The sequence below is a fragment of the Sarcophilus harrisii genome, chromosome 4 (genome assembly GCF_902635505.1).
Source record: "Sarcophilus harrisii chromosome 4, mSarHar1.11, whole genome shotgun sequence".
NCBI lineage: Eukaryota > Metazoa > Chordata > Mammalia > Dasyuromorphia > Dasyuridae > Sarcophilus > Sarcophilus harrisii.
In genome coordinates this window covers 105,570,385-105,588,554 of record NC_045429.1, presented here as the reverse complement: position 1 = coordinate 105,588,554, position 18,170 = coordinate 105,570,385, and the positions used below count along the sequence as shown (strand labels likewise).

Here is an 18,170-nt window from a genome sequence, read left to right as displayed (position 1 = left end):
CAAGGAACTTCTCCATCCAGCAAAATCAATTCAATCCTAGAATTCACACACCAATACTCCCCTGCCCTAAGGCCTCTGCCTCAATGTGATTGGAGTTTGGAAACAATATCTTCATTTGTTACCTCTTCTGGACTTACTCATAATGCCTTTGCCCCCATTTTCCTTCCTCCTCTCTCCTTTAGTTTCCCTTTACATGTTGCTTTCCCCTATTAGATTGTAAACTTCTTAAGGGCGAGGATTGATTTTTGCCTTACTTTGTATTCCCAGCATTTAGCATTATGTGCTTTGCACATAGTAGTTATCTGACTGACTGATAATACAAAGCAAAAAAATTCTGGAAAAGCGGTGTGTTTATGTTTATGTGTGTCTATGTGTGTGTCTGTGTGCACCCCACGCACACGTGAATATTTTGTGTATATATATATATGTGTGTGTGTGTGTGTGTGTGTGTGTGTACATATATGTGTATACAGACATACACACAAATAGATAATACTTCTTGTACTGGCAAAGAATTGGAAACCAAGCAGTGCCCATCAATGGGGAATGGCTAAACAATGTGACATATTAATGTAATGGAATACTATTGTACCTAAAGAAATAATGAGAGAGATGGTTTCAAAGAAACTTGGGAAGACTTTTAATGAATGGATGTAGAATAAAATGAGCAGAAAGGGAGAACAAATTATACAAAACATCAGTGTCATAAAAATAAACAATTTTGAAAGACTGAAGAATTATCACTGATGATTTTAGAGGACCTATGATGAAATATGCTACCCACTCCTGGACAGAGTGGTGACCATGCATTAATGGTCAACATTAAGACAAAAGATGGACATGAGGCTGTAACACATTACATTGAATGAGACGCTCATTTTGGGTGTGATCAATATGTGTGATCAAAATTATATTTAATGATGGTTATTTGTTGTTATATATCATGTTATAAAATGCTAGTTATTTTGTTGGCTTTTGCTTTTTATTCGGGGGAAAAAAGAATCAATGTCTGACAACTAAAAAAAGAAAATTAATTGGAAAAAAAAGAAAAACCAAAAAAGGAAGAAAATAGCATAAACAAATCCTTTAAAAGAACACAAAAGAAAACAAAGTACAAAAGGGGACACCAAAAGGGCAATTTTGTTACTATCACATTATATTTTACATTTACTTAAAAAAAAAACAGAAGTCAATAGTTGTATATACAATCCCCCCCCCCTTCTTTATACAGGAAATATTCATATTTGTTGATGATTGAAGCTCATAGTAAACAAAAAAAAAAGTGTACTTTTAAAAAAAATAACCAATGGACATCTCATGAAATTTATTGCTACTCACAAATTACTGAAAGGAAAGAAGCATTTATTAAGATATGATTATATCTCAGACATTGTGCTAAGCATTTTACAAATATTACCTTAATTGATCAAGCTCAAAAGAGCTTGTAATGCAGAGAAACTGAGGCAAGATAGAGACTAGAGAATTTTAATATTTTATTGGAAAGCTAAGATTAATTGGCTGGATTGGACTCCCATCTCAAAGAATCCAACATTGAATGTAAGATTCCAGGGATTCTTAGAGGATTTTAGTGATAAGGGAAACAAAGGTAGAAGGCAGAGAACAATGGTGAGTGGGAACTTTTCAGGAATGGACCATAAATTCAGTTCTGACAGATTGGGGGTGAGGACCATCAATTCTGATAACTTAGGAGGACCTAGGAGCCGGATGTCTGAAATAGAAGGTATGCTTACTTATCTCTAAATAACCTATCTACAATTTGTTAATGGTCAGGGCTCACAGCCCTAATTTATATCAATTCTAATGGTCAGGAAGGAGGGTTACAACTAGAGGGATTGAGGCAGAACAATTCAGGGAAACTGAGATAGAATAATTAAAGGAAACTGTGGCATAACAAACTAAAGATAGGCTACCAATACATTGGATATCTTTTTCATGCAGGATTTATAAAAGAACAAGTACATAAAACAACAAAGATACACTCACATTGATGAGATCACAAATTCATTGAACTTTTACTGTAGTGATCTGAATATAACATCATATTATTGTTGTTGTTCAGTCATTTGTCATGTCTGATTTCATGATTCCATTTGATGTTTTCTTGGCAAAGATATTAGAGCAGTTTGCCATTTCCTTCCGTAGTTGATTTTACAGATGAGGAAACTGAGGCAACAAGGTCAGCTGTGACTTCCCCAGGGTCACATAGCTAAGTAAATATCTTAGGCCAGATTTGAACTTAGTATTTTCTGACTCTAGAATTAGTGCTTTCTCTATTCTGCCAACTACCTGCCATACTATTATAACCACAATATAATTATAAATCCTATCCCATCTCAAAGATGCTTTGTAAAATTTGTGTCCTCAAATTAAATTCTCTTGTCTACATGATATAACATGAACAGAAGAGAGGTGGTTTCTTCAGTCTTTTTAAATGCTACCCTAACCTATAGACTAACCTATACTTTGTGCATATGTAGCTATCATTTTGGTATTGGGAGAAATAAGACTACTTTCTGTAGGTCATTGAAAAATTCCTCTTCCTTCCATACCTATTTGAAGCAAGATCTTCTTTTGTCATGATTGTTTGGTCTCATAGCTAATGTGTACTATTTTAGTCACTAGGAATTCCTTTTCTTAAAAGTTTGATTTATATGTGATGGACTTACCAACTTTTTTCTGATGTAATAAACCTATATCTTGAATGTCTTTGGATGGCAACAATGACATTCCTACTAGCATCTAATGCAAACAAAAACAGTTTAAGGCTGAGTAGAGTGCTCAAGCAGAAACCCAATTACTAGACAAATACTTTCTAATTAAATCTAATGAACTATTTCCTTCTCCTCCTCCCACTGAAATTGCAGATAACTACTCACACTTCTCTTGCTATGTTGTGGTCTTTGAGCATTGTGTTTTTATTCTAGTTTTATCATGAAAGGAAATTGTTAGTTTGAATAAAGCCTTAGGTCTCAATTAGATCTGTCATTACACAAATACTGGAATGAGGATTTATTGGGTTCCACTTATTCACACCAGCTATGAAATGCTACAATTTACATACTTCTGAAAGCTACTTTCTCTCAAATGTCATAATGACTTTTCCAAAAACAATAACAATCTAAGGTGACCTTTAGTCAAAGAGGGGTAGAGTACAGGTAGAGAAGGTCAAAAAAGATGAAGAACTGTATAGATAACTCTATTCAATTAATTTCTTATTGATTGCTCCCTGATTAGCTAGCCCAAATTTAGTCTTTGGTCATGTGTGTGTGTGTGTGTGTGTGTGTGGACAAAGGAGATAGCATCTTGAAAGGATACTCTGGACAATGTATGTCTGATCCACCCATCTGTGCTGTTTACATCCCATCTCTGACACTTATGTCAATAAGACCTTGGGCAAATCGTTTCATTCTGTGTCTCAATAAAAATAAAGGGATTTGGTTCAATGATCACCTATGGTTCTGCCAATCTCTAAATGTATACTTCTCTGAGCTTGATGCAAGCATAATTTGTCCTGAGGCCAGTGACTCTCAAGTGTTCTCTGGGCAAATCTACTGAGTCATCACCCTTATCTACTCCACACCTATTGGAGTAAGAGAAGGCAATCAGCTCTTTGAATTAACCTAGTGGCCATGCAACTCTCTGAACAATCTTAGATAGTTTATACCATCACACTGTTCATATTTCAGGAAAATGTAGATTGTTTTGTTTATGCTATTGTAGGTACATCCCTAGTGCTTAGCATTGTGCCTTGCATGTGTTATATACTGCAAATAATATTTTATTTCATTAATTTTATTTAGTTATTCATTTGTTAACTAAATTGAATCTATCCAATTAAAATCTTGTATCACCATCTACAACCATTTCCTTTCTTGGTCTTCTACAGCTCTAAAGAAAAGCCAGCTAGCAATGGGGTCCTAAAAGTCCTTCCTATAGGATAGATAATAGCAAAAGTTAAAACACCTCTTAGTTTTCTGCTTTCCAGACAGAAAAATCCTTGATCCCTCTCACTTTTCCTCAGAAACCCAATTTGTCATCATTCAAATCATTTTTAGTCCATTTTCTGAAGTCGTCATCCAGCTTCTCCAAGCTATGGCCCAAAATGGACAATCTATTCTGAAGAGGTTTTGTCTAAGACATCAAAAGGTGGGTTTTCTGTGGAGGGCTGAGCGACTACAATATCACCTTAGGCGGGAACAGCTGAATGACTGGTAAGATAATGGTGGGATCTGGAGTGGTTGCCACCTTTTCCTCCCCCAAGTATTCAATGTGTAAGTCTACCAGCTTTGTCCTCAAGTGTTGCTTCTCTGTCTGGGAGACTGGGCTCTGAGTTTCACTGGAAATTGATTCAGGGAGTGGGAGAATAAGGACAATCAACATTTCCCTAACTGAGAAGGAATAAAAATAAACTAGAAGAAATTTTATTTTGAAGTCTCTAGGAGAGTATTAAAAGACTGAAAGAAAAACAAATGCAACCCTGTTGCCATGGCACTCTTAATGTCCTCTTAATTACAGACAGTAGAGCACACATTAACTCCAGCAGACAGGCCAGTTTTACTGCTACTTTTTTTAAGTTCTTTTATAAAAGGATTTAATATCATCCACACAGAATTTATGAGCATTCTTCTCATCTAAATAACTACTCTATATGAACCCCCCAATAAAAGTGAACCCTGTTTTCCCATCTATCTAAATTACCTATGAATTCACAATTCTTGAAGTAATAAGGTATTAAATTCAATTGAACTGGACAAACATTTATTAAGTGCCTGCTGTGTGCAGGAAACTGTCAGGGGATGGGATAGAAATAACATTTGGGTAATATATATTTCCTACCTTCATTAAACAAAATCATGAATCATAGAGTTTGGGAAAATAGAAACAGGTAACTATAGCTTATAATCTTATAAGTAAAGGACGTTAGAGAGTTGATCAAAGGAAATATTCTGTGAGATACAAATTAAAAAGTTGTTACTGACAAGGGAAATAAAGGTAGGTTTCATGAAAGGAGTGAAAGACATGAGCTTGATTTAAAGGAAAGGGGGGTGGAGGAAGAGAGAGAGACAGAGAGAAGGAAGGAGGGAGAGAGGGAGAGAGAAAAAAACATTCTGAGCCTAAGAAAATGAGGAACAACAAAATAAAAGACATGGGACTGTAATATAGGATATGTTCATGGCACAGAGGAAATGGTAGGGAATACTATTAAAGCAGGTGGATGGGCTAAGAAGAGGGAGATTAAGTATAAGATTGGAAGTAAAGGAGGGAATCAGAATATGAAGAGTTAAACACCAGAGGATTTTATATTTGATCCCAAAGGAGCTACTGGAGCCATTTGGAGTTAATTTAATTAAAGATGTGTGGAGAAACATAGTCATACCTACATTTTAGGAAGATCATTTTGACAGCTAAGTAGAGAATGTATTAGAGTTGAAAGAAACTTGAAGCAAGGAGACCAAAGCTATTTTATTAGGGCAAGTGTAAGGTGAGAAGTCTGCAGTAGAGTAGTGGCTATCTCAAAGGAGAAAAAAAGGGTAGAAAAATTCAGTTTAGGATATGTTGAGTTTAAGATATCTATGGGACATCCAGTTTGAGATATATAAGAGGACACTATAGATACAAAACTGAAGCTTAGGAGAGAGGCTAGAATTGTATAAATAGGTTTGAGGATCACTGGCATAGAGATTATAATTGAATCCATAGTAATTAATAAGATCACTCAGCAAAACAGTATAGAGGAAGAAGAGAAGAAAGAGAACCCAGCACAGAACTTTGGGAAATTCTTCCATGTTTAGCAAATGTGGCCTAGATGAAGATTCGGAAAAGGAGACTGATGAATGCTCAGAAAGATAAGGGGAGAACTAGGAGGGAAGTTTATTATAGAAATCTAGAGAGAAGACAGTACCAAGAAGAAAAGGATGATCAATAGTATAAAAGGGGTCAGAAGAGTCAATAAGAATGAAGATTGAAAAAAAGGCCATTAGATTTGGGAATTAAGTGATCATTGGCAATTTTGTTGAAAGGAATTTCAGTCTAATGATGACATTGAAAACCAGAGTACAAAGAGCTAAAAAGAGAGTGAAAGGAAAGGAAATAGAAGCACATAATGGAGATGATCTTTTTAAAGAGCTTAGTCAAAAAAGAAAAGAGAGTTATAAGATAATAGTTGGTGAGGATAGTTGGATCAATTGAATTGATGATGGGCAGGATGTGGGCAGATGTATAGACAACAAGGAAGCAACAAGCAGAAAGGAAGAGATTCAATATTAGTGGAAGGGTCTGATAGAAGGAGAGAGAGTAATCTACTGGATAAGATGGGATAGAAAAAGTTCATTTGTTCTTTTAGAAAGGTTTGTCTTGCCAAAAAGAATGGCATATGAAACAGAGGAGAGTAGATAGTGACAGAACATATCAGATTAATATGAAATGAGGAGTTAAAGTGAACAGAAAGCTCTCAGTGAATGGTTTCAACTTTTTCAGTGAAAAATGAAACAATATTCTCAATTGACTGAATGGGAAGAGGGAGAGTCATGAGAAGTTTAAGTATGGATAAAAAAAGAGATTAGGAAAACCCACTATGAGTGGTATAGTTAATAGTTAAAAGTGTTTAAAAGGATTGTCTTGATGCAGTGAGGGACCAGTTGATTTTCTATAACATAATTTTGTGGTAGACCTAGCTAACAGTTTTGTTATTCTCCAGCCTCATACTGCAGAACATGAAAAGAAACAAAAGGGAGAATATGGTGGGAACAATCCAAAGCTGAGACTTAGCAGGACAAGATCTGCAGAAGAGTAAGAGAACAAGAGACTAGAAAGAAGAGAGTATTGAGCGGATCCAGATAGAAAGAGAGAAGAATGTGGCTAAGGCAAGGATAATAGCTTAAGAAATAAGTGAGGGATGAAGGAACTGGATGTTACCTGAAAGACAAAGAACAGAATTGGAGATAATAAAACAAAGGGAAAGGTGGAATGACAAGAGACTACTGTGAGATAAAGGAATTTTAGAATTCATAAATATGGAAATGGTGTAAATTGGGGTGATGGCAAAATCAAGGGTCTTTGTAGTTGTGGTAGAGTAGGTCATAGGAAATAAGTTGAGGAAGTGGGAAATAAGGTTATTTGAGATTAATAGAAATATATATGTTGAAGTCCACTAAAAAGAGGGCATGAGTTAGGGTGAAGAGGAACAGTGAGAACCAGGAATCAGAGAAAGGAAAATGTCCTGAATCAGTAGAAAACAACTACCAGAATCTGTATTGAGTAAAAACATGGATGGAATGAACTTCAAAATAGATAATGTTACTAAATAATGATGGTAGAAGGAGAGTTTGAAAGTGGCAATGGAGAGCAGAGTATTCCAAAACCCCACAATGAGCAATGAGGATATACCAGCAAAACTGCAAGCAATGTTGAAAAGACTGGTCAAAGAAAGTTGTATGATCAGGAAGGAGCCAAGTCTCAGTGAGCATAAGAAGAAAGGCGTGAGAAAAGAAAAGATCTAAGATGAAACTAAGTTTGTTTCACATGGAACAGCCATTCCAGAGAGCCTAGAAGAAGAGATGGGTAGCCTTAAATGGGAGAGTCAGGCTGAGGAAGATGGGAATAAGGAAGTGGGCAGAAGGATAATGCAGAGTGAACTAAGCAGAACAAGGAGAATTCATAAAATAACAACATTATAAAGAAAAGCAACTTTGTAAGACTTGAGAAATCAATGGCAATGCACAATTCCAGAGGACAAAGCATGATGAAGCATTCCAGCAATGTCCTGACAAGAAAATAAGTTCAAAATGCATTGCTAGACATACAGTATTGGACATGTTCAATGCAAAGATTTTGATTTGCTTGACTGCATGTTTGTTACAAGAGTTTTATTTTTCCTTTTTCTTGTTGTTCAACTAGGTAAAGAAGTGAAAGGGAAGAAAAACAGAGATGCTTGTTAACTGAAAAAATAATGCAAATAAATTATGAAAAATGAAGAGGAATATTAGATGGCCTCAGAGGAGTTTTCCAGTTCTAAATCTATATCCTGTCTCATTTGAAGTAAACTCATAAGTTTAACTATCATCTTTATGCAAATAACTCAAAATTATATAATGTATATAATGTGTATGTATCTGTATATGTTTATGTTTTCAGTTCTAGTTTCTCCTCTGAGCTTCAGTTCTATTGGATATTTCAAACCATATATACCGTTTCTGGGACAAATTAACAAGTCTAAAACTGAACTAATTATCTTTCCCTAAGTTCTTCCCTTTTCCAAACTTCCTGTTTCTGTAAAAAATATCATGCTTCTAGTCTTTCACATTTATAACCTCAGAATTATGTCCTACTCCTTACCCTCCTTCCCCCCATATAAGCAATCAATGGCTCATCTTATTATTTCTACCTCTACTACATTTCTTATATTTGACCCCTTTTCCTTACTCACAAAGCTACTGCTTTAGTTCAAGCCTTCTTCATCTTTCAACTAGACTGCTGAAATAAACTCTTAATTGGTCTCCCTATCTAATTTTCACCATTTCAATTCATCCTACACACTGCTACCCATATAATTTTCCTTATATACTGATCTTACCACATGATTTTCTTATTCAATCAACTCTAGTGATTCCTTATTGCCTGTAAGTTAAAATAGTAAATTCTTTTTTTAGGTTTTAAAACTCTTTACCACCTGGCCTTAAGAGAGTTCTCTTTCCAGACTCACTGGACATTATTCCTCTCTCACACTCCTTGCTCTAAATAACCTTGTCTTCTCTCTCTTTCTCACAAATGAAACTCTTAACACCACTTTGGAGACCTTCTCACATGTCACATTGACCATCTGACATGCTTGAAATGTTTTTCCTCTGTACTTCTGCATGTGTCTCCTTTTAAGATATAGATCAAGTATCACTTTACATAAGAAGTCTTTCTGATGTCCCCAATTGTTAGTAGCTTCCCTCCCAAACTACCTTGCATTAACTACTTTTTATATATTTGTGTTTATTCTCTTTATATTTTGTTGTATATAATGCATATGTGCATTGTGTATATATCTGCGTGTATGTGTGTGTATATGTATGTGTGTATATACACACACATACATATTTGTGCATGTTTGCTCCCTTCTCCAATAAAATTTAAATTTCTTGAGTGTTGAATTATTTCACCTTTTGTAGTTGCATACCAAGAGCCTATATAGTGTCTGGCACATAGTAGGTGCCTAGTATTCTTTGATTGATTGATTCTTCTTCACTTAGGAATCTCCAGTGATTCCGTAGTTTCGATGATTATTTCCATGTAGATGATTCCCAAAGCTTTTTTTCTAATGTAATGCTGGAGAAACTGAGGCAAGATAAAGATTAGAGAGTTTTAATATTTTATTTATTGAAGAGCTTAATTGATTGACTGGACAGGACTCTCATCTCAAAGTATCTAGTGGTGAATGTGAGACTACCAGGGTTTTTTATAGGACTCTAGTAAGAAGAGAAACAAAGGCAGGAGGCAACAGTGGGAATTTTCAGGGATGGACCATAAATTCGGTTCTAGCAGGATGGGGATGAAAACTATAAATTTTTATTAACTAGAAGGCCAGAATCAGGATGTCTGAACAAACAGAAATAAAGATGTCAATGAGGTACTGAGATATCTTATCTTTTGGAATGCTTAGAGTGGGTAATACAGCCCTAATGGACAGGAAAAAAGGTGGGGGTTGCATACTAACTCAGGGCAATGGGGATATAATTCAGGGAAACTGCGGTAGAACAGTTCAAGGAGACTGTGGCATAGCATTAGCCCTGAACTCCAGTTTCACATTTCTAATTGTTCAATGACTATTTACTGGCCATTCCAACTCATCATGTATTTTAGTAAGTTTACCATCTTTTCCCAAAGTTGCCTCTTTTTTCTAACTTGCCTGTTGCTAATATTGATACCACTACTTTCCCAGTAAATCACACTTAAAATCTCCCTTTCCTTCACCCAGTCCTATATCAATCAATTGCTAAATTCCATTTAACTCCTAGATAATTCAAATTCCCTTCCTTTCCATTCTTATAGTCACCTGTCTAATTTAGGCCCTCTTTACCTCTCACCTGGACAGTCCTTTCTCTATAAATCTCTAGTCTTTGTAACCTCTGATCCCACTCTAAACAATGCTGCTAAAGTAATTTTCCTAATTCATATATGTAATAATATCACTCCACTGCTAACCTACAAATTTCCCATACCACTCAATTGCCTACCAAATAATACACAACCCTTCAAGAATTTAACAAATATTTTTTAACAACTAACCACTGAAAAACTCTAAGAACTATGGATTTGGAGCTCCTCACTACATTTACAAGGTTCATTTTAGGCTCTTTTGGAGAATCAAGCAAGCAATTATCAGCCTCAATTCCCTTCTCCTTCCTGACTCTTTATTACTAGATGATGCAAGTACCATTAATTAAAAAAAAAGACATTAAAGATAATAAAACCATGTAAATAACAAGTGAGAATTATGTAAATTAATACTTCTCAATCACCACATATAAATGGATGCACTGCTAAAGGCTGAAAGAGTATTATATTCTTTTTACTTTTCAGTAGTTTTTCAGTCCTATCTGACTCTGAGATTCCATTTGAGGTTTTCTTGACAAAGATACTAGAGTGGTTTGTCATTTTCTTCTGAAGCTCATTTTACAAAGGAGGAAAGAGAGGCAAACTGGACTAAGTGACTTGTCCTGAGTCACACAACTAACAAGTGCCTGAGGCTAGTTTGAACTAGGGAAAGATGAAGTTGGCCTGACTTCAGGCCCCATGCTCTGTGCACATGGCGCCATTTAGCTTTACCTAATCACTCTCTAATTCCCACTAACTCCTCCCACTCTCATCCAAAGAAGGAAAATAATTACTTTAGAATTAAAGGGTCTGGTATATGAAGCTTCAGGGTCAATGCTCATTGACTCTGCAACTATCTCAATATCTCCTCTTTCAAAGATTACTAAAAGTGTACATAACCTTCTACAAGAAGATTTTCACATTGTGAAAGTGATCCCTTGCCTCCTGTGAGTTCTCAAAGTACTTTGTCAATACTTTTCTTATACAATTGCAATATTCTACTGTCTTACAGTCATCTTGTCCCTGTTTTACCTCTGCTATAACATCTTTGAAGGCAAGAAACATACATCATTCTTCTTTGTATTTCTCCCACTACTTCACATGGAGCTTTGCTCAGAACAGAAGTTTAATAAATATCACATCTTCCATAGGTACCAAAATATTTAGAGTAGCACTTTTTTGTAGAGGCAAACAATTAGATGTCCATGCATTGGGAAATGGCTAAGCAATTTTCAGTTTATGACTTTAACGGAATATTACTGGATTACAAGAAATGATAAATATAATAAATACAGAGATGCATGAGGAGATTTTTGTGAATTACTAGAAAGCAAAGTAGGCAGAACCAGGAAAGCATAGAACAGCAGCCACATCTAAACTAATTAACTTGAAGGTTGTTACTTCAAAAACAGAGATACTAAAAAAAAGTCCAGTATCTCTGAAAGTCTTTGCCCTTCAAAACATATTCAACTAGCATTAGTTAATAAGGACCTGTCATATACAACAGCCCTAGGCTAGTCTGGATGCAAATACAAATTTAAAAAAATGAAAATTGTCTCTACCTTTCAGGAATTTGAACCCAAGTGCTCTTGGCCTTGTGCTGTTCCTTTAGCAATTATTCCATGTTTTCTATGGCATATAGTAAGCCTTAAGAATTGCTTGTTAAATTGAATATAAAGTGATCTTAAGGAGAAAAAAAAATACCTGTATCTTAGGAACTCAGGAAAGCCTCCAAAAGGAGAAGACATTTAAACCAAGCCTTGAAGAAAGCTAGGAGATGCTGAGATGCTAAAAAAGTAAGAAGATTACAGGCATTTGGAGTTATCCCTAATTCAAAAGTACAGCTACAGAAATTTAGAACATATGCTTAAAGCATCTCTCTTCTTTTAAAAAAAAAATATAATAAGATAGAAAAATATCTGGAACTTGATGAAAGGTAACAAAATTATATTGTTTCCCAAAGTAGGGTGATGTTTTATCTACTCAATAGGTAACACATTTCCCACCTGGGCTACACAGCCTCAAGTTCAGGATATGGAACACAATCCAAGTGAACATTTGGATAACTTACTGACAGGTCCTACCGGGAGAGGAAAAAAATGAAGCAAGTCCATCTGGATATCATCTTTTTGTATAAATTCAAAAGTGTAGGAAAGTTTGGATGTAATTTTAGTGTGAAAAATAAGGAAGGGTGAAAATTTTTCCCCACTGGTAGTTTTTAGGGGCAAACCTACTCAAAAGTATTAGGATAGTTTTAGGACTTACTGAAAAGAATTAGGATCCCCTCCCACTTTATCTCACCCCATATCCAACCCTAAGACATATCTCATTGATTGGACTCTACAGATTGACCAACTCAAATGAAATATAGAACCTGTCCCAATAACTTTCTCACTTCCATCAACTAGGTCAACAAAGGGTTTGGTTTGCTTCCAAAGGTAATGTTGGTCATCCAAGAGCTATAAATCATTACCTCATTTGGTTAGAGCATGAAACTAATAAAACCAAAAGTTTAGATTGTGACACCCCTATGTCTGCTAGCATGTCTCTGATCTCTGGATATATCATATCTTTATAGGACTTGAGTGAAATATCTGAGAAATGTGTGCTGCTAATCAGAAGATTCAGCAGATGAGTTAACATGCTGGATCTGTAGTCAGGAAGATCTTTCAAATTCAGCCCCAGATCCTTACTGTTTAATCCTGGGCAAGTCATTGTTTGCCTCAATTTTCTCATCTGTTAAATGAGCTGGAGAAGGAAACCTCAAACTATTCTAGCATCTTTGCCAAGAAAATGTCAAATGGGAAAAAGAAAATGGAAAAAAAAAAACCAAATGGGGTCACAAAGAGTTAAACACAACTGGAATAACTAAAACAAGTCACAAAATGGATGAAAAGAAAGTTATACATAGGGGAGGTCCTTGGTAGTGGAAAAACTACATAATTACTGGGAAGTGTCAGTAATATAAAAGAAAAAATTAAGACATTATTTAAAAAAAATAAAACAAATGTCAATCAATAATTATTTTTACTTACCTAAGGCCCAAGAAGATACAGCTTCCAGAAGAAAACTGCTACTATACAGAGCATGCATGTACATTAAATGAATCATCAGTTCAGCCAGCCACCACCAGCAGAGAAGGCGACTTGCTCCCAAGACAAAAATGCGGAGATTAATCTTGAGGGAATAAGATTCTTGATTTTTCATCTAAAAAAAGGAAATGAAAGAAGAAATTGGAGTATGCATTTTTAAAAGAGCACACCAAGCACTTTCTCTAATAACTTTTTTTTCATTAAATGTTCAGACAAGTGTTTTTATTGTTATTCCCAATAAAGACTTAAGGTTGCTCTGGGACTTTTCGATGAAATCAAATAAAAAACCCCTACAAATGGGGTTTAAAAACTTTGTACTAAAGTTAACCACAGCATCACATCAATGAACAATCATTGACTAATTCCTATAGGCTATACCCAGGATATGTCCCTTTAGCTCCATACCACTCTTTCCCAAAATGCTACTATCTTTCATCTGCAAAATACGCTTATTTTTGGTATCTTTGTGTCCCTGTACTGCTAAACCAAACCCTGAGAAAGGAAAAGCTGAGCCCAGAAGGTAGGAGCTGGACTTGGCACATACATGAAGATGTATCAATGTTATGTCTCTTTTGTTCTCCTCCAAGAGAGCTGAGTTCCTGATCTTCAGCTTGCTGAAGACAAATAAGCTAATAAATAATCAACAGAAAGAAGGCTCTAGGATTAAGAGAGATCGGAAAAAGCTTCCTGGAGGAAGTTGGATTTTAGCTGGGATATAAAGCAAGCCAGGGAGTCCAGAAGGCAGAGATGAGGAGGAATATTTCAGGCTTGAGTGAAAACCATTGAAAATGCAGAGCTGGGAAAGAGAGTGTCTTGGTGGTTATTGTTGAGGAATGGCAAGGAAGCCAATGTCATTGGATCATGTTGGGTAGAAGGATGTAAGTTATAAGAAAATCAGAAAAGTGGATATGGAAGGGAAGACTAAAAAGAAGATTTTGTATTTGTAATCTGGCATTCTGGTGATGATCCCCTTCAGGGTCATTGAATTCATTCCTGCCTGGTACAACCTGCTAGAGCTTATGTTCTATTAGCACAGTCATCAGTTATCCAGATGCACCCCCATAATATGATGAAGCATCAAAGGAAAAAATCTAATGGAGAAATAAAATGACATTCAAACCAAACAAAAATTATTTCGAAATGGCTTACCACTGGTATTCCTCTACATTCTAGTGAATCCATATTAACACTTACAGCAATGCAGACAGAAAAAAAATAATTTCTAAAATGGCTTAGTTCCAAATTCTGAGGTATTAAGATGACGAGGATACACAAATAAGGAAAACCATAGATTCTGAAATCCATCCTGAGATTCTATACAAAATTTCTTTCATTTCTATCTAGAAGAAACACAATCTTAACCCTGTCTACACAACATACACACACACACACACACACACACACACCCTCCTGCTTTCTGAATTTTACAAAGATGACAAGATTTTATTAAACTAATAGCTGTCTTGAAGGGCAGAGGCGGCGCTAATAAATAAATGATGAACTTGAGTCTCTGAAGATATTAAGTAGTGCAGGAATAAAGGATAAGATCTAGCATTTGATAATTAGGGCTTAAGACGTTAAATAAAACAAGAAAAAATACAAGTTTCTAGGGGACATAAGTCTGAAAGCAATTTATTTCTTTCTCCCTGAAGCATTCAGGGATTGGCTCCTCACTGCAATTGGGGTGAGTGACATTGCCCACAGAAAGAAAGGTGAGATCTAGAAGCTGGTACATTTATTTTTCTGCCATTTAAAAATGTGCACATTCAATCATTTTTGTAAATTGTCCTCCCACAGAGAGATGTCTGGCTAAGTCATCCTGGCTAGATAAGTAGCATTACAATACCCTTAACAAATAGCTTTCTACCTTTTATCATCAGCTTTGTTAATTGTTCCAAAGAAAGCTCTTTGCCTTTACCTTTTCTTTTAAAAATGTAAATTCATAAAAACTATTAAAAGAAACCAGTTTCAAAGAAAATAAATTCATTTTTTTTCTCCCAGTTTACCTTGATTCACCTCAAGTGGAGGTTTTAATAACCAGCTACAGAGAAGGCTCTGCAATTGCCTGAAAATATATAGAGACCATATGGTAGAATCTGAGAGTCAGACATGATCTCATGGACTATTGCTATGATTTAACACACACCTGACTAGAAGCCCTTTTGCTAACATGTGGAAGTAATGGTTATCCAGTCTTTGCTTAGAGATCTCTAGTGGAGGAGAACCCACAAGAAATCTACTTCACTAACAGCCAATCCTCATTGTTAGAAAATTCTTCAAACCTGTATCTATCCTTCCTGAAATTTTCAACTCATTGTCTCTAGTGATGCTCTGAAGAGCCAACCTAATGGACCTTGATTCTTTTCTCACACCATAGCTCTTCAAAAGCACTTCAAAAATTGCAATCTTGCTTGACCCCCACCCCAATATGTTTTTTCCTTACCAAATAATCCTTGTTCTTTCAACCCATATTCATGTGTCATATTCTCTCATTGGACATTTCTTTCTACTATCCTAGTTATCTCTCTCCAAGACATGCTTTAGAATAGGGGACCAATAGCTTTTCTAAAATGTAGAGCCCTAAATTGAACAGTAGAGGAGGTCCATTAACACTTTCATATTAGACACTGTGTCTGGTATCTCTCAATATACAACCAAGAACAGCATTAGCTTTTTTATTTTTTTTTTTTGGACTGTCATCACATACTACTGACGCAAATTGAACTTACATTTCACTAAAAACCTGTGATCTTATCCACAAAAACCGTCATTGTCTAGTTTTACCACTCTAACTTTATCAACTTATGAAGTTGGCTTTTTGAACTCAAGATAAATTATTTGTCCATATTAAATTTTATCATATTCAATTTGCCCCATCATTCTAGCCTGTCAGAATCTTAAATCATGATAACTCTCATCAAATGTGTTCACTGTTCTCCCAAGGTTCCTATTACCTGCAGATTTGGGGAAAGGAACTGCAATCTAGGCCCTAATTAATAAGAATGTTGACTAGAGCAAATCAGATCTCTGAGGCATGCTATTACAATCTGCCTCTTTCAAAGTTGGCACTGACATTAAATCATTTAATTCTTTGGATTGGTTACTTCAATCAATTACTAATTTATCTAACTAATTTCTGTTTTACACTTTACAAAATTTCTGTTTTAAACTTTACAAAAGTATAGAATGGCAGCATGGGCAACTAGATAGCACAATGAATAGAGTCCTGGGCCCGGAATCACTAATTTTGTGTCTTTTAGCCCTGTTTATCTCATTTTCCTCACCTATAAAATAAGCTGGAAAAGGAAATAGCAAACCACTCCAGGAACTTTGCAAAGAAAACCACAAATAGGGTCAAAAAGAGTTGGACATGACAAAAAAAAATCAACTAAAACAAAAGAGAGAATGAGAGACTGTCAAAAACTTTGCCGAACTTAAAATAGTATTTTCTTGATCTATTATCAGTCTAGTTACTCCTATTATTAGCTTTGAGGTTAGATAAGTAAAAACCACCAAGAGATCAAACTCATTTAAGGAATCAGCTTTATTATAAAAGCAACTAAGAAACATCAAAAAAAACTCCCTCTCTCCTGGTCAGAGAAGCTTGCCTGATATTTATAAGACGAGGATTGCCTCATTCCAAGGGAGATAACTCTTCAATTGTTGGTTGAAACTAATAAGCTCCTGCTGGAGCCTCAGACCTTAAAACACTCAGCAAGACCCAAACTTCCTACACCTGACTTAGTGGGCAACAAAAAGCCCCCTGCAATCAGCTGCCAAAGCAGAAATTAAGATCCTGCTAGGGCCCATTCCAATTTCTACAGTGTGAAGAGTTACCCATTGAGTAAACTTCCCCTACCAAAACTGATGAGCAACTATTCTGCCACTTGTAATTGCAGTGCATTTGGAGCACTAATAGGATAAATGACTCATCCAAGATCACACATCTGGCACGTGTCAGAAGCACTAGATTGTCCAAACTAAGGCTAACTCTCTACCTGCTGAGCCAAGCTGTCTGTCAGTCTAGATATTCTGTGGGGGGAAAAAAGAGGTTAGCCTGGTATAACCTGCCCTAGATGAAGCCAAATGACTTGAAGACTACTTCCCTAAGTTCTAAGTACTCACAAATCAGATTCTTAATATCATATTCTAGAATTTTGCCCTGAATAGAATTCAAGCTCACTGGTTAACGGTTTCCATACTACATCCTCTTAGGACAACATTGTCTTGTAAGGACTTCCCTTATTCCTCAAAATATTTCAAAAATCACTGAAGGAAGCTTAATAATCACTTCTATTATTCTTTTTAAAACTCCAGAAGGCAGTGATTGAACTCATTGTCTTTCTATCTCTGAACTTAGCTCTTTTCCCCACCCTGTTAATCACTTTTGTTCCATACCTTCTTCCTTCATTACACAACATATGTTATTACATCCTTTTGCACTACATACAGAATTTTGATTTATTCGGGAAACAAGCTCAACATGTTTTCTTGACTTGCCAAGTCAGATTCATTTTGACTGTAAGCAAACTGTAAGCAAAATTTGTCACAAATGAATGATTACGGACAAACTAGCCATTAGGTTAAGAGACTATAAATATGTCACCAATAAAGATTGATGCCCAGGGAAATGGCATGATTAAGATGGGAGAGAAGGATCTCCAGAGATCATGTGGTCCAATTCCTCACTTGCCTTCAATAAGATTAGCTAAAACCAATACAATGGCATATCTTGTCCTTCAAAATCTAAATTTGAACTTGGAGAGCCTGGATTCTAATATAAGCCCTGCTACTTATCATCCACATAATGCTGGCCAAGTCATTTGACCTCTTGGAGCTTCACCTGGACCAAATAATTTTTAAAATTCTCTCCAGGTCTAAATCCTATTATATGGGGAAAACAGGATTGTACTACTTAAAAAGTCCAAGACCAGAGGAATATGGAGGGATGAATTCTCCTACACCAAATATATTTCT

General features: G+C 35.7%; 1 protein-coding gene across 3 annotated transcripts in view; it reads right to left on the bottom strand.

Moving 5' to 3' along the window:
* Window positions 1-18,170, bottom strand: part of HHAT (hedgehog acyltransferase) — a 479,576-nt gene that overhangs the window by 359,404 nt on the left and 102,002 nt on the right. For all 3 annotated transcript variants that reach the window (XM_031937309.1, XM_031937308.1, XM_031937310.1), the window contains exon 7: window positions 13,137-13,308. In XM_031937309.1, coding sequence (XP_031793169.1) covers window positions 13,137-13,308 — 172 coding nt within the window. The remainder of the gene's footprint in view (window positions 1-13,136; window positions 13,309-18,170) is intronic.